At 42.5% G+C, this 20,782-nt stretch overlaps 1 protein-coding gene across 1 annotated transcript; it reads left to right on the top strand.

Annotated features, from left to right (window-relative positions):
- The first annotated feature begins 38 nt into the window (after nt 1-38).
- BYSL (bystin like) lies at nt 39-20,517 on the top strand. Its single transcript, XM_027838440.1, has 7 exons — nt 39-748; nt 5,371-5,539; nt 12,668-12,806; nt 13,852-13,985; nt 16,858-17,018; nt 17,180-17,282; nt 19,843-20,517. The coding sequence occupies exons 1-7, from the start codon at nt 484-486 to the stop codon at nt 20,186-20,188; spliced, it is 1,317 nt and encodes a 438-aa protein (XP_027694241.1). The 5' UTR covers nt 39-483; the 3' UTR covers nt 20,189-20,517.
- The last annotated feature ends 265 nt before the right edge of the window (nt 20,518-20,782 follow it).

The following is a 20,782-nucleotide window of genomic DNA, read 5'->3' as shown; positions in this document are numbered from 1 at the left end:
CCCCCGGAAGTGACGTATAAACAAAGCGTTCCAAGGCGAGCACAAGCCGGGCACTTGCCAGGATTTAGGCGATTACCTCGACTGGGAGCTCCGCCCACTTTCCCCACCCTAGAGCAGGGCGGGAGAAGGTTTCTAGGAATTGACTCGAGACCTAAATGCTGATCTCGGGAAGACAGAACAAATCCAAGCCAGGGCTCCAGCTACAGTGAGCAACTGTAAATTAGACTTCTAAGGATAACGCAAGCCGTCGTACAGCGGGGCTTCGGGCGGGGCCTGGTGACGTCTAGCTTCAGGGGGCGGGGCCTGGGTGGCTCCGGAAGCTGATTTTCCGGCCTCCGAAGGCTGGGAGGCGCTGCGTTCCGCCAATGGAGCTTGTCTTGTAAGTCTGGGAGGTGCAGAGTATTACGCAATGCTGGGCGCCGGCGCAGTCCAGATTCCTGCCAGTTCCCCACGTGTATTTTGGAGAAAGGGGTAGTGGAGACCATGCCCAAGATCAAGGCGTCCCGTAAGGCCGGAGGGCAGGCAAAGCATGCCCCGCTGGCGGACCAGATCTTGGCAGGGGACTCCGTACAGCCCGGAGTCCGGGAGAAACGGAGGGACCGAGGCCGCGGGACGGAGGAAGAAGAGTACGTGGGGCCCCGGCTGACCCGGCGGATCCTGCAGCAGGCGCGAGAGCAGCAGGAGGAGCTAGAAGCTGAACATGGTTCGGGTGACAGGACGGATCCGAGAAAGCCCACCACGCACCTGGGTTAGTGAGGGGGTCGAGCCTGGCCTCCCCTGGAAGTTGGGGAAGGGGAGGGGGAGGGGCCAAGAAACTTAAGGCGGAGCTTCGGGGAAACCTTATAAAAGAATGCTCTCGCTAATCTTCAGTCTCTCCTTGTACACTAGCTGCTTGCTTACTGCTTACAAATATGCATGCATCTCCCCCATCCTCAATAATCCGTCCATCCCTCCCCTCTATCAAACTGTATCTGTCCCCCTCTCTTCGGCTGAATTTGAGAGGGCTGTTTACAATAGGTGCTAACTTTGAATTAACCTTCCTCTCATTCTCAATTCTTTGCAAACTGCCTTCTGATCTCATCATTCTACCAGTACAGTTTAATCTACAAATCTCTGCAGCTTTTGACACTGGGTCGACCTCCCTTAATACTCTATTTTCTATAGGCTTTTGTGACACTACTCCGTCTTGCAGCCCTAGGCCACGTGTGGCCCTCTAGGCCCTTGAGTTCGGCTTTTTGACTGAGTCTAAGTTTTGCAGAACAAATCTTTTTATTAAGGGGATTTGTTCTGTGAAGTTTGGATTTAGTCGAAGGGCCACACTTGAGGACCTAGAGAGCCACGTGCTCTTTTGCTGTCTCCTTTGCTGGATGTTCATCCAAGTGAAGCCTTCTAACTGTGAGTGTGCCCCGAGACTCTGTGCTCTCTTATTCCTCTCTACTATGTCATTTGGTGGTCTTATCAGCATCCATGGATTCATTTATAGTCTCTATGCAGGTGGTTCTTAGATTTTTTTATCCAGCCCTAATATTCAGTCTCACATCTCCAACTGATTATTGGACATCTCCATTTGTATATCCCATAGACTCCTCAAAGTCATTATATCCAAACCTGAACTTATTATCTTTCCTCTCAAACCCTAACTTTGCTGTTACTGTCAGGAGCCTAGCCAACCTAAGAGTCATTCTCCACTCTTCATTCTTTCTCATCCCACTATTTCCAATCAGTTGGCAGGTCCTGTGGATTCTACCTTTGTAGAAAAGTCTATATGTTCCCTTTTTTCCTCTGACACTGCTACCATTCTGGTACAGACCTTCATCACCTCATCCTTAGGCTATTGTGTAATCAGGTCAATCCATCCCCCACTGAGATGTCAAACTGTTCTCAAAGTTCAGGTCTGATCATGTAATTTCTGCATTTAGTAAACTAAAATGGTTCTCTTTTATCTCCAGGATCAAATATAAAATCCTGTTTTCCACATACTCTACCATTCAAGGACTCTGGTCTTCTTGCTGTTCCTTGACCAAGACACTCCATATCTATACTTCTCTTTTCATTGACTCTTTCCCATGCATATAATTTTCTTCCTCACCTCTGCCTCCTGGCTTCCCCAGCATCCTTCAGGTTTCAACTAAAAATCCCACCTTCTGCAAGAAACTTTTCCCAATTCTCTTTAGTGCCTTCCTGTTGTCTCTCCCATTAGATTGAGTTCATTAGAAGCATCTACTGTTTTTGCCTTTGTATAGCCAGCTCTTAGCACAGTGTCTAACACATAGAGGACATTTAATAAATGTCTGTTAACTGATGGCTCAGGCATGGTGGCAAGTAAGACATGACAGGGAAAGGGGACCCCAACAATGATATTCATTCACTTCCCTTTCCTTCTGACTAGACTTCTCAGAATTCTACACCTAGATAGGACCATGGAGGTCATCTGATAAATGAAAAGTGTCAAACAGCATTTTTTCATTTGTTTGTTTACATCTATTATTTAGTTATCTTTTTCTTACTTTTCATCCCTGCTGCATTTACTACTCACTACTGACTACCCTCTCCTCCTGGATATTCTCTCTTCTTGAGGTTTTCAGACAGTTTGCTCTCTGGTTTTCCTCCTTCATGTGTGATCACTCCTCAGACTCCTTTGCTGGTTCATGATCCACAGTCACACTACCTAACTGTAGTTATACCCCAGTGATATGCTGGTAAATGTATAACAATCAGCTCTTCCACATGCTTTTAAGCTTAATCTGCATAATTAACGTTTTCTCCATATCTTAAGTCTAGATAATCAACAAAAAAGTAAATCAAACTCTCATTTGTAACATTTACCAGCTTCCAAAGTGTAAATCCTCACATTGAAAATTTAACAATCCCAAAAGCTAGTTGCTGGCTCCAGCACTCCCCTGGTGTACCCCAAGACTATATCCTGGGCTCCGAGTCTTTTGGCCTGTTTAGGCTAAGATCAAATTTTGTGATCAAAATTTCCTGTGTCTCTTCATTTAAACATTAGCTGAATAAAGTGAAAATATCTATATATATACATAGATAAAACATTTTTTATGCACTCACTGTGTGCCAGGTACACAAATGACTACCAGATCTCTTTATTTAACCCTAGTCTATATCCTGAACTTCAGCCCCACATCTCTAACTGCCTATTAGGCATTTCAAACTCAATATATTACATTCAGAGCTCATTCTCTTTGTCCTAAAACCAAATACTCTTCTTAACCTCTCTATTTCCGTCTTCCATTCATCCAGTTTCACATCCTTGACATCCTAACCTCCTTCACTCATATATCCATTTAGTACCCAAATCTTGCCATTTCTACATCCACATCTCACATATCCCTCCCCTTCTGTCTATATAGCCTAATTCAGGCCTTCATCACCTTTCACCTAATAACCTCTTAATTGGTTTCCCTGTCTCAAAGACTCCGTCCTTCTCTCCATCCTCCACACAGGTGGCAAAATGATTTTCCTAAAATACAAGTTTTAGGTAACTCCCATACTCAATAAATTCAGCTGGCTCCCTCTTGCCTGTAGGACTGCATAATAAACTCCTGTGGCATATAAAACTTTTAATCTACTCTTTGGGCCATCCAGGAACTGCCATTCTTGCCTTTCCTCCCCATCTGTTTCCAGTCTCCATACCTTTGCACTGGCTGTTCCCTGTGCTTGGAATCACTTCCTTCTTAGTTCCACCTCACTTTCTTTCAAAATTCAACTGAAGTGTACCAACTTCTCCATGAAGCCTTTCCTATCTCCCTATCTGCCAGCGCCCTTCCCTAGGAAAAAAAAACTATTGTATTTATTTTCCACATACTCATATATGCATATGTTGACTCATTTGATAGTATGTTAGCCCCTTGAGGGCAGGGATGGTTTGATTTTTGTATTTGTTTCCCCAGTGCCTAGCACAGTGGCCCATAGTAGGTACTCAATAAATGTTTCCTGAATAGTGACCTTAGTGGAGCCTCACAAATAACTATAAGATAGGTACTACCAATATTATTAGGTGAGGAGAATGACGCTAAACAAGGTTGAGTCATTTGCTTGAGATGGCACAGCTAGTTCAGTGTCAGATTCACCCCAAGTCTTCTCATGCTGTCTCCCAAAACCTGTAGTCTAACCCTGTCATTTGACAGATGAAGCAAAGTGAATATTCCAACACTGTACAGTTGAAAAAGCCTTGGATCAAAATTAAGGAACCCAGGTTCAAATCCTACCTCGGTCACCAGCCTTTGTGACCATAGGTGAGTTCATTGAACCTTATTGGTCCTCAGTTTCCATATCTGTAAAATGAGAGAGTTGGAATAGATATACTCTAAGGTTCCTTCCAGCTCTGAATCTTTGATACAAAATCCAGTGCTGTTTCTAGTACGCCATAATTCATTATCACCCATATTTAGCATTTAGTTGAATGCTGTCTCACTTCTTGGAATTCCTGTAGCATTTGCTATCTTTGCCCAGGTTTTAAATTTATCTAGTACCACCTATTCTTATTTTTTTAATGTGTCTGAACCTTGCGTCTCCAACTAGACTTCTGCCTGGCAATTAGGACCTTACATATACAACTTTGTTCTCTACTTGTACCTAGCACATACTATCTTGCCAAACTGTTCTTTTTTTTTCCCTTTTGTTTTTTAAATTAAAAATTTATGTTCTCCCTCATAACAAGTAAACCTAGTTATGTAAAACAAATTCTGACATTGACCACGTCTAAAAAAATCTGTATCTCATTCTCCATCCTAATATCACCTTTGTGTCAAGACATGTAATGTCTCCTCACCAGGCCCCTGGAATTACGTCTAGTCACTTCACTGATCAGAGTTGTTAAGTTTTTTTTTTTTTTTTGAAGTATTTGTCTTTACATTGTAGTTGTCATTGTATAAATTGTTCTCCTGGGTCTGCCCATTTCACTCTTCATCAGTTTATGCATCTTTCCAGGTTTTCCTAAAACCATCCCTTTCCTCATTTCATAGGGCACAGTGATATTCCATTACATTCATGTTCCATCCATGTTCAGCCATTTCCCCAATTCATGGGTACCCCTTTGGTTTTCAGTTCTTTGCTACTTTAAAAAATATGGGCACTTAATCATGTTCTGGTATTGTTAGTGTTTCTCGTGTGTGTGTGTGTGTGTGTGTGTGTGTGTGTGTGTGTGTGTGTGTGTGTGTGTGTGTGTGTGTGTGTGTGTGTTTAGCTTGTTTATGAGTGCCACAAAGCAAGTGGTTAACTAAAACTTCACCCATATCCCCTGAATCAGGTAGCACTGTATACAGCAAACCAAAAGCGCTTAAATACTTGTGGAATTGATTTGAGTTGTGCCTTCCCTGATGACCCTTCACCATGTTCACTGACTTCCCATAGGCCGAGGAGCCAAGGTTGGTGAGTCAGATGGAGAGGACGAGGATGAGGAGTGGCCATCCTTGGAGAAGGCAGCAGAAATGGTGGGATCAGGATATGACTCGGAGGTAGTTGTCAATCCCGAAGATGAGCGTGCCATCGAGATGTTCATGAGCAAGAACCCCCCACTCCGGTAAGGTTGGAATGGAATAATGGGACACCTGGGTCTCAGTGGGAAATTCTAGTGGTGAGTTGATTGCTAGGGTGTATTTTTCATCCCTACTACCAAAGACAGGTTTAGGTCTTTTGAAGGGGATCAGATTACTGTCAGTTGGAGGAACACAGGTTAAGATGGACTGCTAAAGACCAGGATGACTTCAGGGCACTGTGAGGAGCCTCTTCATCCATCTGGGTGCAGACATCCTGACAACTCTTTCAAACTGTGTAGTCCACTCTAACTGGGGACTATCTGAGACTTGAATATTCTTATTCCTTTCCTGCATTCACGTGGGCCAAGGCTATATGAACATAGAAAATTATAGGATTTTGTACTGTTTTCAAGGAAATCTGTGCCGGATGAATCAATAGATAATATGCTTTCTACCTGAAATGTAGGAATGCCTGACAAACTACTTATTCTGTCTAAGCCCCATCTGTAATCTGTATCTACTACCCAATACGAAGAATATTAGATTCACCGTCTCATTATTTGCATTTGAATCCTGACTTTTACTGCTTTTTCAGCTCGTGACTCTTCAGAGTCTCATGTCATTCCTTCATTCCTTTCTCATCTTCTCCTTATTCTCTCTGCACCTCCCCCCAAAGGTGATAGGTTAAACGAGGTATTATTTGCTAATTTTAGAAATTATTAAATTTATACTCAGCTTATGTTTCAGTGTAAAGTTGAGGCTGAGGAGAGCAAAGAGAAGTAGTTGAAAGGAATTTCAGTTAGTCATCAAGCATTTATTTTAAGTACTTATTAGATAAACAGTGTGCTAAGTGCTAGGGATATAAAGTAGGGTAAAAAGGTAGTCCCTGCCCTTAAAGAACTCACACTCTGTTGGAGGAGAGATCAGTAAAATAATTGTATACAGTTATAAGATATATCTAGTGTAAATGGAAAGTAGTCTCAGAGAGAAGGTGCTAGCTGTTAGGGCCTCCTGCAGAAGATGGGATTTGAGCTGAGTCTTGAAGGAAGCCAGGAGATAAACTAGAGGACAGAGTGCATTCCAGAATGGGGGGGACAAGTGGAGGAAAAGGAGGAGTGTACGAAGGAAAAGTACAAAGAGGCTAGATTGTGATGTGTTTTAGGTGTGATTCTTAAAGCTCATCTGATCCAACCAACCCACTCATTTTATAGCTGAGGAAAATAAGACCCATAGAAGTTCAGTGACTTACACAAAAATCACATAACAAGTAAGCACCAGAGCTAAGATTTGAACTCTAGTCATTTGACTCCAAGTTCAGGACTTTTTCCACTGGACCCACAGGGGTGGCACAAAGTAGAGATGATTAATGAGGTTCTTTTGGGTGGAGGGAAGAAAGGAGAGAAGGGCCAAAGGTTGCCACAGTTGCTTTGTGGAAGTTAAGTATTTCATTCCCTACGTGTGGTGGTAGCGACGTTACTATAAAAGGTATCTCTATATTTGTCCATTAGCAAGTGTTTCTTAAACAACTGCTCAGTGCTAGGTACTGGGAGATACAAATACAAAAGAGAGGCAGTCCTATCACCAAACAAAACACATTTTGCAGATAGGTCAGATTTCCATCCTTTCCCCTTCCCTTTATCTTTCCTCTTTTCTATAATGTGCATTACCCTTTTGGCTGTTTTTATTTGGTGTCCCTTTTAGGCACTAGTCTGCTCCATCAATCCTCCTCTCCCAGGTCCTCTCAACAGGATACTGTGAATTCTTTCCTTGTAGTTACAACACCACAGCTGTTTCTTCACATGCTTTGCCAATTGGCCCCCAAAGGCTTTAGCAATTGTGCACTCAGTAAACCAGTACTCTTGTGTGTCCTCCATACCTTCCTCTTGGGCAAGCTCTTTCTCTCTGAACTCTATATTGGTATGAATCAGCAATCTATTACATAACACGTGCCCTGTTGCTTCGTTGCCTTTCACCTTCACCTTCCTGTTGCTGTGTTGCTCCAGCTTTGTGACATCTCTCACATATGCCCTTTCTCTCCTCTAACATCACTACCACCCTGACATGGGCCCTCAATCACCTCACTCCTGGATTAGCACAGTATTTTGCTCGTGGCTCTACCCACTTTGAGTCTCTTCTCACTCCACTCTGTCCGCCACCCAGCTATCAAAGTGCTCTTCCTAAAATGCAGGTCTAACCTTGTCACACACCTGCTGAGTATACTCCCATGTCTCCCTATCACTTCTAGGATCAAATATAAAATCCTCTGACATTCTGTGCCTCCCCTACACCAACTTTTACAGTCTTCTTATACCTGAAATTCACTCCCTAGCCCTTTCAGCCCTCCCTCTCCCCATTAAGCACTCATCCTGCCTTCTGGCTTCCCTGATTTCCTTCAAGTCCCAGTCAAAATCCAACTTTCTACAGGAAGCCTTTCCCAGTTCCTCTTAATGCTAATTTATCTTGTGTATCTCTTGTTTGTACATAATTGTCTGCTTTTTGTCTCTCATTAGATTGTGAATTTTCTTAGGGCAGGGACTGCCTTTTGCCTTTCTTTTTATCCCCAGCACTCAGCATAGTGTCTGACACATAGTAGGTTTATAATAAATGTTTATTGACTGACTGACTTTTCATTCCACACTGTGATGGGAAGCCCACTACTCTAAAAAGGCAACCTGTTCCATTCTCAGACAGCTCTTCTAATGGTTAGAACACTCTTCCATATGCTAAGCCTGAACTTGCCTCTTTATAATGCCCCTTCATTGGTCGTGGCTCTTCTCTGAAACTAAACACAATTAGCCTAATTCCTTTCAAAATGACAGTCCTTCAGAGATTAGAGGACAGCTATTATAAAATTTTAGAGTTGAAAGGAACCTCAGCATCCACCTAGCCCAACAATATCCAAAAAGGGACCTCTACTAAAACATATCTAACAAGTGGTCCTGCAGATTTAACCATGAGGCAGCCCCTTCCACTTTGGAATGGCTCAGGCCTCAATTTGCCTCTCTGCAATTTCTACCCTTAGCTTCTTGGTTTTTATCTCTGGGTCAAACAGAATTTTTCTTGCATGTGACAGCCCTTCAAATAAATGAAGATGGCAACTGTGTCCTTCCCTCCATGTGCCTACCTCAACCCAATCTTTTCCAGGTTAAACATCACTTATATCTTCCTTTCTCAGGGTTAAACATTCCCAACTCCTTCAACTATGCCTCAGATCATATGGTATTGAGTCCATACACTACCACGAATTACTCTCCTCTGGGCTGGGGGGTAGTTTATCAATGAGCACCTTATAATGTGATCCCCAGGATCAGACACACTGTTGTATGTGGCATATGACCAGGTTCTTTCATCTCCCTCATTCTGGCTACCAGAGAGATAGGAAGTCAGATTTAGGCTTTTCTGACCTCTATATCACATTGTTAACTCATGTCAATTTGTAGTACATTAAAATCCATTTTACAGGAACAACAGTTCATGTAAACAGGGGAAATTTTTTCCCATTCTATACTTTTGCAGTGAAATAGATTCTCCTGAGTCTAAGTACTTATGGGTCTTCCAATTTATCTCTACTAAATTAATAACTGACATTTATACATCATTTTAAAGTTTGCAAAACTGCTCTTTACACATTACCTCATTAGGCACTTAAAAATCTGTGTGGTAGGTTCTATGGGTATTATCTCCATTTTACTGAAGAGTAAACTGTGATTTAGAAGAGAGATTGACTTGAACAGGGTCACAGAGTTATTAAGTATCACAGACAGGATTTATAATTTGGTTTTTCTGGATCTAAGACTAATATCTTACCTAATATACCACAGTGCCTCTTGTTAGGTAACAACCCAACTTTTTTCAGCCTGTTGAAATCTTTTTGGATCCTGATTCTATCATCCATTATGCATTCATTATAAAGAGGCAAGTTCAGGCTTAGCATATGGAAGAGTGTTCTAACCATTAGAAGAGCTGTCTGAGAATGGAACAGGTTGCCTTTTTACAGTAGTGGGCTTCCCTTCACAGTAAGTATTCGAGCAGAAACTGGATTGCCACCTCTCAGAAATGTTGTGGAGAGGTTTTCTACACTCAGTGGAAGGTTAAATCTGGAATATCTCTAAGATCTCTTCCCATTTGAAGATTCTTTGATTCTAATGGGATTCTTGACAAGAAGAAAGATGAAAAATTATCAAAAGCAGTCATAAAAATTCAAAAAACAAGGCCACTTGGACTTCTTTAGTGTAGATGTAAGCAGCTTTAAAATCCCTGTGGGCCTCATTGAATTACTGCACAGTAAGATTTCCATAGTGATAGCCCTGATCATCAAGGAAAGGTTACATTCCATTCAGGCTCTTTAAGACTGTTGAGAAGTATATATTTTAGAAAGATTTCCATCCTAAATGAATAAACAAGGTTGAGTACTTGAAGTTGTTGGCTTTCACTGTTTAAATCTTCAAGCATCTGTGAGAGTGCTACAGCCATCAGTCTAGATAACATCGACTCTATGCACCATCCCAGGATCCCAGTTTAAGAACTGAAAGAGACTCCCAGAGACTATCTACTCCAACCCTTTTGTTACAGATGAGGAAATTGAGGGCCATAGAGGGGAAATGGTTTGTTAAGGTCAGACAGGTAGCAAGTGGCCAGGCTGAAATTACACCTGAGCTCCTCTGACTCTAAATTCATCACTGGACCTGTACCCAAAGACTTTCTGGAGTGGTGGAATTTTTAGAGTTTGTTTCACCTCAGAAAGCCAGCCATGCCCCAGTGAGGCATTTGAGTAGGATTTAAGTGGCAAAAGCTTCAGTTCAGCTGTGAAATTCACTTAGATGACCCATTGTATCCCCTGACAAAACTGGTCAGGTGAGTCTTACTATATATGAGCAAGAGGTGGTGGATGGACAGGCCTGGAGCAGGGGCAGGCAGTTAGCTTTTTTTTTTTTTTTTAATTTATTTTTTTTTTTATTTATTTTTAAATTTTGAGTTCCAGATTTTCTCCTTTCCTCCCTCCCCTACCCACTGAGAAGGCAAGCAATATGATGATATCATTTATACATGTGAAATCATGCAAAATATATTTCCATATTAGCCATTATTGCCAAAAAACAAACAAGAAAAATAAAATGAGAAAACTATACTTTCATTCAGGCTCCCATTAGTTCTTTCTCAGGAGGTGGATAGCATTTTTCATCATGAGTCCTTTGGAATTGTCTTGGATCATCATATTGATCAGAGTAGCTAAGTCTTTCACAGTGGATCATCATTACCATATTGCTGTTACTGTGTACAATGATCTGGTTCTGCTCACTTCACTTTCCATTAGTTCATATAGGTCTGCCCATGTTTATCTGAAATCATCCCCCTCATCATTTCTTATTCCACAGTATTCCATCACAGTCATTATACCATAGCTTGTTCAGTCATTCCCCAATGGGGCATCTCTTCAATTTCCAGTTCTTTGCCAACACAGAGAATTGCTATATTTTTGTCCATATATGTCCTTTTCCAGGGGCATCTAGGTGGTGCAGTGGATAGAGCACTAGCCCTGGAGTCAGAAGGACCTGAGTTCAAATCCAGCCTCAGACACTTGACTCTTACTAGCTATGTGACCCTGGGCAAGTCACTTAACCCCATTGCCTAGCCAAAAAAAAAAAAAAAAACTAGCAAACATATAGGTCCTTTTCCTTATTTACTTGATCTCTTTGGGTCGCTGACGTACTAGTGCTATTCCTGGGTCAAAATGTATGCCTTTGGGCATAGTTTCAAATTGTTCTCCGCAATGGTTCAGTAGTGTACCTATTTCCCCTCATCCCTTCCAGCATTTGTCATTTCTGATAAATGTGAGAAGGTTCCTTGTTTTAATTTGCATTTCTCTATTCAATAATGATTTACAGCATTTTTTTTATATGACTGTAGATAGCTTTGACTTCTGAAAACTGTCTCTTCACATCCCTTGACAATTTATGAGTTGGGAAATGGTTTTTGTTTTCATAAATTTGACTCAGTTCCCTATGTATTTGAGGAAAAGGAGTATCAGAGAGACTTGCTATAAAATTTTTTTTATGTTATTTCATTGCCTATGGGACCTTTCCTCAAAATGCAGTTTCTCTGATTATCTCTTTTAATTAAATCTTTTTACTTTTGCTTTGTCTGAGTTCATGATTGCTATTCCTGCCTTTTTTTTACTTCAGCTGAAGGATAATAGATTCTGTGCCACCTCCTTATTTTAACTCTGTGTATCTGTTTCAAGTGTGTCTTTTGTAAAAAAAAAAAAACAAAAACAAAAAACTGTTGGATTCTGGTTTCTAATCCATTCTGCTGTCTGCTTCCATTTTTTATGGGTGAGCTTATCCTATTCACATTCACAGTTATGATTACTGTGTGTTTCCCTCCATTCTATTTTCTTCTGTTTATCTGTCCCTCTCTCTCTTTTTATCCTGTCCCTGCTCAAAAGTCTGTTTTGCTTTTGACCACTGCCTCCCTTAATCTTCGTTCCCTCTTATCATTCCACAGGCTCCCCCCTCCCTTTTATCCCCTTCTTTCCCATTTTCCTGTTGAGTAAGAGATATTTCTATACCCAACTGAGAAAGAGAGAGAGAGTTGTGTGTGTGTGTGTGTGTGTATTCCCTCTTTGAACCAATTTTGAGGCATTACCCACAATTCCCCCCATTTTCCCCTCCACTGTAAAAGCTCTTCCTTGCATGCCTCTTTTATTTGAGATAATTTTCCCCATTCAACCTCTCCCATTCTACTTCTTCTAGGGCATCCCTCTTTCTTACCCCTTCATTTTTTTTTTTTTTTTAGTTCATTCCAACATAATTGACTCAGACCCATGCACTCTGCCTATGTAGAGTGCTTCTAACTGCCATAATAATGGTAAAGTTCTTAGGAATTACATGTATCATCTACCCATATAGCAATGTAAATTATTTAACTTTCTTGAGTCTCTTCTGAGTTCTCTTCTATGTTTACCTTTTTATGCTTCTCTCTTGTCTTGTGTTTGAATGTCAAATTTTCTATTCAGCTCTGGTCTTTTCATCAGGAATGTGGCAGTTACCTTCTTATCTGCTACCCCAGTTATTTTGTCATCAAAGTGAAAGTTGGGGAATGTGGAATCAGGTGATCTCTGTGAAAGTTAATCCCATCTGATCTGTTACCACAACTCTTCCTTCTGCCTTCAGGCGTACACTGGCAGACATCATTATGGAGAAATTGACAGAAAAGAAGACAGAGGTGGAAACTGTTATGTCTGAGGTGTCAGGCAGCCCTGTGCCCCAGCTGGATCCCCGGGTTCTTGAAGTCTACAAGGGTGTCAAAGAGGTAAGAGCTATGGCATGGAGGGGAGGAGCAGTGATGGAAAATCTTTGGTTCCTGGATCTAGTTTTCTTCACTTATTCAACAAGAATTAATCAACAATCAATAAAAATTTATTAAGTGCCTACTATGTACCAGGTACTGTGCTAAGTGCTATTCCTGCCCTTAAGGAGCTTACAGTCTAATGGAGGAGACAACTGGCAAACAAATATAAATAAAGCAAACTATATACAGGATAAAAAGGAAATAATGAACAGAGAGAAGCCGCTGGAATTAAGAGAAGTTGGAGAAGGCTTCCTGAAGAAGGTGGGATTTTAGTTGGGACTAAAGGTAGCTAGAGAGGTCAGTGGTTGGGAGTAAGGGAGGGAGAGCATTCCAGACATGGGGGACAGCCAGTGAAAATGCCCAGGGCTGAGAAATGGAACACAGAATGAGCACAGAACAACTAGGAGGCCAGTGCCACTGTATCAAAGAATATGTGTTGAGGAGTAAAGTGTAAGAAGACTGGAAAGGTAGGAGGGGGCTAGGTTAAGAAGGGCTTTATCAGGCACCTACTATGTGCCAGGCACCATGCTCGGTACTAGAGATTGAAAGACAAAAGTGGAACAGTTACTGCCTTCAAGGAACTAAAATTCTCTGCAGGCAATGGAACACATAGTAATGGAAGGTGAAGTTAGCAACTGGGAAATTAAGGTGAGACATACATAAGAGGTGGCATTTGGGCTGAACAGAAGAAGCTAAGAAATGGAAGTGAGAAGAGAGGGCATTCTAGGCCCACAGATGTGAGATGGGACAGCATGGATGACTGCACCCTCAAGTAGGAAAAGGAGAGTGACGTATAATAGGCAATCCTGAAAAGAGGGGCTGGAGCCAGTGTGTGATGAGTTTTAAAAACCAAACAAAAGAGTTTGTATTTTAGCCTACAAGCAATAGGGAGCTAACCCCCAGGAGTATCTTGAGTGAGTGACATGGTCAGACCTGTATTTTAAAAATATTAATCATTCTCATTTATAATTCATGATTTCCCTCTCTGGCTTCCCTTTCACCCTAGGTGTTATCCAGGTACCGGAGTGGCAAACTTCCCAAAGCCTTTAAAATTATTCCTGCTCTCTCCAATTGGGAGCAGATCCTCTATATCACAGAGCCAGAGAGCTGGACTGCAGCTGCCATGTACCAGGCCACCAGGTAAAGGAGACCCAGAACAGGAAGTAGAGTTAGTATATAGGGGAGGCCCTCCCTCCTTTTGCCATGCTGACCCTGACTTGCCCTAACTCCTCTCATTCCATGTAGCCTCTTAATCACATGGTTTGTTAACTTCTAGCCCCTCTGTTATGTTTCAATTCAGTTCAACTAAAGTTATTTAAGTACCTGCTATGTGTTTCACACTGGTACCAGGCACTTGGGATACAAAAATAGAAACAGGAAGGGAATAAGCATTTATATAGCACCTACTATGTGCCAGGCACTGTGCCAAGCACTTTACAAATATTTGATTCTCACACCTCTGCAAGATAGATGCTGTTATTATCCTCGTTTTACAGTTGAGGAAACTAAGGCAAATGGAAGTTAAGTGACTTGTCCAGAGTCACAGTGTCTGAGGCTGGATTTGAACTCAGGTTTTCCTGACTCCAGACCCAGCACCCTAACCACTGCACCAGCTGCCTAATACCCAAGATGAGACACAATCTGTGCCTTCAAAGAGCATTTAATTGGGGGTTGTGGGGAGGTCCAGACAAAATGCTCTATGAATGGAAGAAGAAAGAGAAGTTCCTTTCAGCTGGAAGAGTCCAGGAGGATGTGGCAGTGCCTGAGCTGGACCTTGAAGAGAATCACAGCAGGAGGAGGGAAGCAGAAAGGGTGGGTGATAAAGGGATTAGCTGGCAGTCTGCCCAAAGGTACTGATATGGGCTGAATGTTGGACGAGATCAGAGAACAGCTAATAGATACTCTAGTTTGCCTCAACTGTACAGTAAATGGAGAAGTCCAGATTGAAATAAGGCTAGAAAGATAGTTGAGAACCAGATTGTGGAGGACTAAAAAGCCAAGGATTTTGCATTTTTATACTACAGCCCGTGGGGAGTCCTAAAAGAGTCATGATAGTATCTGTGTCTTAAGGAGGTTATTTTGGCAAATATGTGATAGTTGCACTGCAGAGGGGAGAGACTGGGAACCTGGTGTCTGCTTAGGCTTACTGGTCTCCTAGATATCTCCATTGCTTCATTGGCAACGCCCTAGGATTTAAGGCAGGAGTGCTGACCTTTCATTTGTTCTTCACAATGCTCTGGAGTGTCATGAAGAACAACTTGGTATTTGTGACATCTTCACTATCTTTTGCCAATTTTAAACTAGGATGGTGAAGAGAAGGTGGCTTGGCTTGTCCTTATTTGGGGTTTTGGCACATGTGCTAGAGAGATTTATCTCCCTTGAAAGCTCCAAGTAGCTTCTATGTCACTGTGTTCTCATTCTTTTCCCTCCATTCTCCCTGAATCTGCTCTGGAATTGCTGGTGGACTGGCTATGGAAGAGACGTTCTCTGGGAGGCAGAAGTGGGTAGTGATCCATAGAGTCATTGATTTATTTAGGAAAGGACTTCAGAAACCATCCAGTCAGACCTCTTCATTTGACAGATGAGGAACAGAGGCCCAGTAAGGTGAAGTGACTTGCCCAGGGCCACACAGTAAGTGACAGAGCAAGGATCAAACAAAGGTCCCCTGATGCCGCCTCCAGGGCTCTTTTCCTGGTGTGGAGTACCTGGGACTTCTTCTGCAGAACTACAGGACAGCTAGTCTTTTCATTTCAAATCAGTGCTTTGTCAGTAGTATCCAGAGTGGTATGTAAAGGACCAGGCTCTATCTGACGACAACAACAATATTAATATTAGTACTTTACATTCATCTAGCACTTAGCAATTTATATAGTGCTTGCTTTAAAATCCCATCTGTGAGTTTTCAGACAAAGAAATCAAGGCTATCTCTAGTCATGTGAAAAAATGCTCTAAATCACTCTTGATTAGAGAAATGCAGATAAAAACAACACTGAAGTACCACCTCATACCTATCAGCTTGGCTAATATGACAGAAGAGGAAAAATGATAAATGTTGGAGGGGGTATGGCAAGACTGAAAAACTAATGCACTGTTGGTAGTTGTGAATGGCTCCAACCATTGTGCATACATATGATCCAGCAATACCGCTAATAGGTCTGTATCCCCCGCCCCCCAAAAAAAGAAAGGAAAAGGAACTATTTGTATAAAAATATTTATAGCAGCTCTTTTGTGGTGGCAAAGAATTGGAAATTGAGGGAACGCCCATTAATTGGGGAATGGCAGAACAAGTTGTGATATATAATTGTGATGGAATACTACTGTGCTATAAGAAATGACAGGCAGGGGGCAACTAGGTGGTGCAGTGGATAGAGCACCGACCCTGAAGTCAGGAGGACCTGAGTTCAAATCCAGCCTTAGACCAAACACTTGAAATTTACTAGCTGTGTGACCCTGGGCAAGTCACTTAACCCCAATTGCCAAAAAAAAAAAAAAAAGAAAGAAAGAAAGAAATGACAAGCAGAATGACTTCAGAAAAACCTAGAAGTCTTACATGAACTGATGCAGAGTGATGTAGCAGAACCAGGAGCTCATTGTACAATGATCAACTATGAAGGATGTAGCTATTTTCAGCAACACAGAGATCCAAGATCCAAAGGATTCTTGATGAAAAATGCCATCTGCTTCCAGAGAAAGAACTGATGGCATCTGAACACAGACCAAAGCATACTGTTTTTCTCTTCCTTTCTCTTTCCTTTTCCTTCCTTCCTCCCTCTCTCCCTTCTTTCTTCCTTCCTTCCTTCAACAGAACAACTAATATGGAAATATGTTTTACATGATTGCACATGTATAAACTATATCAGATTGCTTACCATCTCAGGGAGTAATAGAATTTGGAACTCAAAACTTAAAAAACACAATGTTAAAAAACTGTGTTTACATGTAATTGGGGAGAAACTAAAATGTACAAAAAAAAAATCTCATCTGTGACTAATTTGGAAATTTTCACACCCAGGATATTCTCATCCAATCTCAAGGATAGGATGGCCCAGCGCTTCTACAATTTGGTGCTCCTCCCCCGTGTGAGGGATGACATTGCTGAATATAAACGCCTTAACTTCCACCTCTACATGGCACTCAAGAAAGCATTGTTCAAGACTGGGGCATGGTTCAAAGGTAGGTCCTAGAGTAGGCCTTTCTGAGGTGGGTATGTTGGTTCCTGGAGTTCAGGGCAGAATTCCCATTAAACACTGGACTGACTTCCCATTTCTCTCCCCAAGTACTTTCTCCCCTCAGTTCCCAGTCCTTACTAACAGTCCTTTCTCTGAACTCCCCAGGGATCCTGATACCCCTATGTGAATCTGGTACCTGTACCCTTCGTGAGGCCATCATTGTGGGCAGCATCATCACCAAGTGCTCCATCCCTGTGCTGCACTCAAGGTACTGGGGGGCTGTTGTCCTGATCTCCTCACAGCTGCCCTTTCTTTTTGTGTCCATCAGTGCTCCCAACATCCTGGACAGTTCAGGGGTAGGGTTAGCCAGGTTCCCCACACAGTTCATATAGGGAAACTGATGCAGGGCAAAGTACAGGGCTGGGTCAAAGGTGTGAGTCAGAGCTCACTTCTTTCAGCTTCTCCCGTGACTGAATATTTAACCCACTGGCTTAGCTTTATTAAGTGTGTCATTGAGAGGCAGCAGCACCACCATTCAGTGGATAGAACAAATTAGGAATCAGACTATCTCTATTTAAGTCCAGGCTTATTGGCTGAATGAACTATGGGCAAGTCAAAGATTAGAGCAGGAAGGGACCTCAGGAGTCATCTAGTCCAACTTCCTCATTTATACATTTTTTATTTTATTTTGTTTTTTTTTTTAATTTTGGAGGCAATGGGGGTTAAGTAACTTGCCCAGGGTCACACAGCTAGCTAGTAAGTGTCTAAGGCCGGATTTGAACTCAGGTCCTCCTGACTTCAGGGCCGGTGCTCTATCCCACTGCACCACTTACCTGCTCTTTCCTCATCTATACATGAGGAAACTCAGGCCAAAAATGAAATGACTTGTTTAGGTAGTAAGTAACAGCGTTGGCACTTGAACCCAGGCCCTCTGACTCTGCTGTGCCTTCGTTTCCTCATCTGCAAAATAAGGGGAAAATATTTGCTGTACCTTAGAGGGCAGCACGAGGATGAGACTGAATGAATAGCTGGTGGTTGGGGGGTAGAGCACTGGGCCTAGAGTCAGGAACACCTGAGGGGTTGGTTGGTTTGTTTGTTTTTTGGTGAGGCATTTGGGGTTAGTGACTTGCCCAGAGTCACACAGCTAGTGAGTGTTATGTATCTGAGGCCGAATTTGAACTCAGGTCCTCTTGACTCCAGGGCTGGTGTTCTATCCACTGCGCCACCTAGCTGCTGCAACACCCGAATTCTAATCTAGCCTCAGACACTGGCGTGACCCCGGACAGGGTTGGTGTGAAGACCAAATGAGACATTTACAAAGGGGTTAAGCACAATGCCTGGCATATAGTAGGCAATTAAAAAATGCCTATATTTCCCTTCCCTCTTTACTATGCTCCAAGTACTGTGTTAAAGCGTTAAAGATGCAAATGCAGAATTGAGGCATTTGTCCTGGAGGAGGTTCACTTTCAACGGAGGAGACTACACATACAGGCGAGTGGAGGCCAAGGAACAATGCAAGGGTTGGCAATTCACAAAGGTGCTGAGGGAAACGATAGAACAGTCTGTGAACATGCCCTTTCTGGAAGTAGCGGTGATTTGATGACAGGTCTCAAAGAGGCAGCCAACTAGTATAAAATGACCCGGTGAAGACGTGCTGCAGGACCGGAGAGTACAGAGTCCACCGGCTCCTCTTCATTCCACCCCAGCCTGGCCTTTGGGTGGTTTACTCTCTAGTATAAACAGTGGCAGGAAGGGAGATAAGGACACAAGGATTAAATGAGATGATGGGTATAAAATGCATTGTAACCTGTAAAGTGTTATATTATAAGCCTTGGATTTGAAGTCAGAAGGCCTGCCTTGTGAAATCCCAGTTTATTACCTTGGGGAAATCACTTATCTTCTCTGAGCCTCAGTTTATTTTTTTGTTTGTTTTTGTTTTTGTTTTTTAGGCAGTTGGGGTTGAGTGACTTGCCCAGGGTCACACAGCTAGTAAGTGTCAAGTGTTTGGTCTAAGGTCAGATTTGAACTCAGGTCCTCCTGACTTCAGGGCTGGTGCTCTATTCACTGCGCCACCTAGCTGCCCCGAGCCTCAGTTTATTCATCTTTAAAATGAAAGGGTTATGGATTATATAGTCTTTAACACTAGAAGGACCAGGTGTGTCAATTGATGCAAAAACATTATAACTTTACTTTGAAATAAAAATGTTTGTCCTACCATCCATTTTGTTTGTCTTATGTGTTTTTTAAAAATGCACTGCTTCAATTGATGCAGCTTGGTCCTTCAAGGTATTCTTAAATTCCAGTCCTCTTAGTGTTTAAGTTCACTTTCAGACATAAATCCTATGATTTTAGAATCTGAGAACATGCCGTAACCTCAGAATGTAAGCCCAGAGATCATAAAATCATAGATTTAGAGTTGGAAGGACCCTTAGAGGCCAGCTAGTCCAGTTTCATCATTTTATAGATAAGGAAATTGAGGGCCAGAGAGACTTGCCCAGGGTCACACAGGTACTTAGGTGACAGCAGCAGTATTTCTAGGCTTTTCAACCCAAGTCTTCTTGATTCTATTGTACCAATCTGTTCCTGTTATTTATTTAATTACCCAATGTAAGGCACTAGTGTTTCTTGCTCCTAAGAATTTTCGGTCAATAATACCCTTTTCTCCATCCTAGCCAAATTTTTGTCTCTGGTTTGCTTTTAAGCTTCAAGGTCTGTACTTCTGTAGTGTGTCCACTCTATCTCAGGCTACTTCCCAACTGAAAACCCTTTAAGGTATCAGTGGCACAGAGATATTCATCAGTTGTTCCTGCTTCTCCTTTCCCCTTCAGTGCAGCCATGCTGAAAATTGCTGAGATGGAATACAGTGGAGCCAATAGCATCTTCCTACGGCTACTGCTGGACAAGAAGTACGCATTGCCCTTCCGGGTACTGGATGCCTTGGTCTTCCACTTCCTGGCCTTCCGGACAGAGCAGCGAAAGCTGCCTGTTCTTTGGCACCAGAGCCTGCTGACCCTGGCTCAGCGCTATAAAGCTGATCTGACCACAGAACAGAAGGAGGCCCTACTAGAGCTTCTTCGCCTGCAGTCCCACCCACAGCTATCCCCTGAAATCCGGAGGGAGCTGCTCAGTGCTACTGCCCGAGATGTGGAAGGGCCCTCTATGAATATGGACTGAGGTTCCTGAGGAACATGGCTACCTTCCCCATTTTGGTAGGGGTAGGGAGAGATGACACATGAACTGTTCTATGATTTTTTCATGGCTCCTAGGACTGTGTGACTTGGGGGCACCTAAAGGACAAAACTGAAGTGCTATGATCTCCCTGAGTAGACTTGAATTATAGTGGCCTAAGTGCCTGACAGAACTTCCCCAAGTCCTGTTCTGGTGTAGAACCTCACTAGTACAGTTACACCCTGACTCGCTTTGTGGCATGGTGGAAGAAGTTAGCAGCTGAAGCAGGTGGATGCCGTTTGTGAACACAAAAAAAAAGCTGTGTATTTATCTCATTGGTCACATTGTCCTTGTCATAGACCCTCCCTACTCCTCCCTTCCCCTCCACAATCTTTAGGTAAGAACAAGGTGTCCATGAAGTGAGGATAGTACTGAGACAAATTCGGGCTTCTTTGCTGCTCGTAGTCACAGAAATTTAGCATTGGAGTAGACCTTAATGGTCATCTGGCCTCTATATATAACAAATGGTCATTGACCTTCTGTTTAAAGACCTGGTCAGTGGTAACCATCAGCTCCCTAATCAGCCTCCTCCACCTTAGG

Source organism: Vombatus ursinus, unplaced genomic scaffold, assembly GCF_900497805.2.
Source record: "Vombatus ursinus unplaced genomic scaffold, bare-nosed wombat genome assembly UNPS02014826.1, whole genome shotgun sequence".
Lineage (NCBI taxonomy): Eukaryota > Metazoa > Chordata > Mammalia > Diprotodontia > Vombatidae > Vombatus > Vombatus ursinus.
This window is presented reverse-complemented; position numbering and strand designations above follow the sequence as displayed.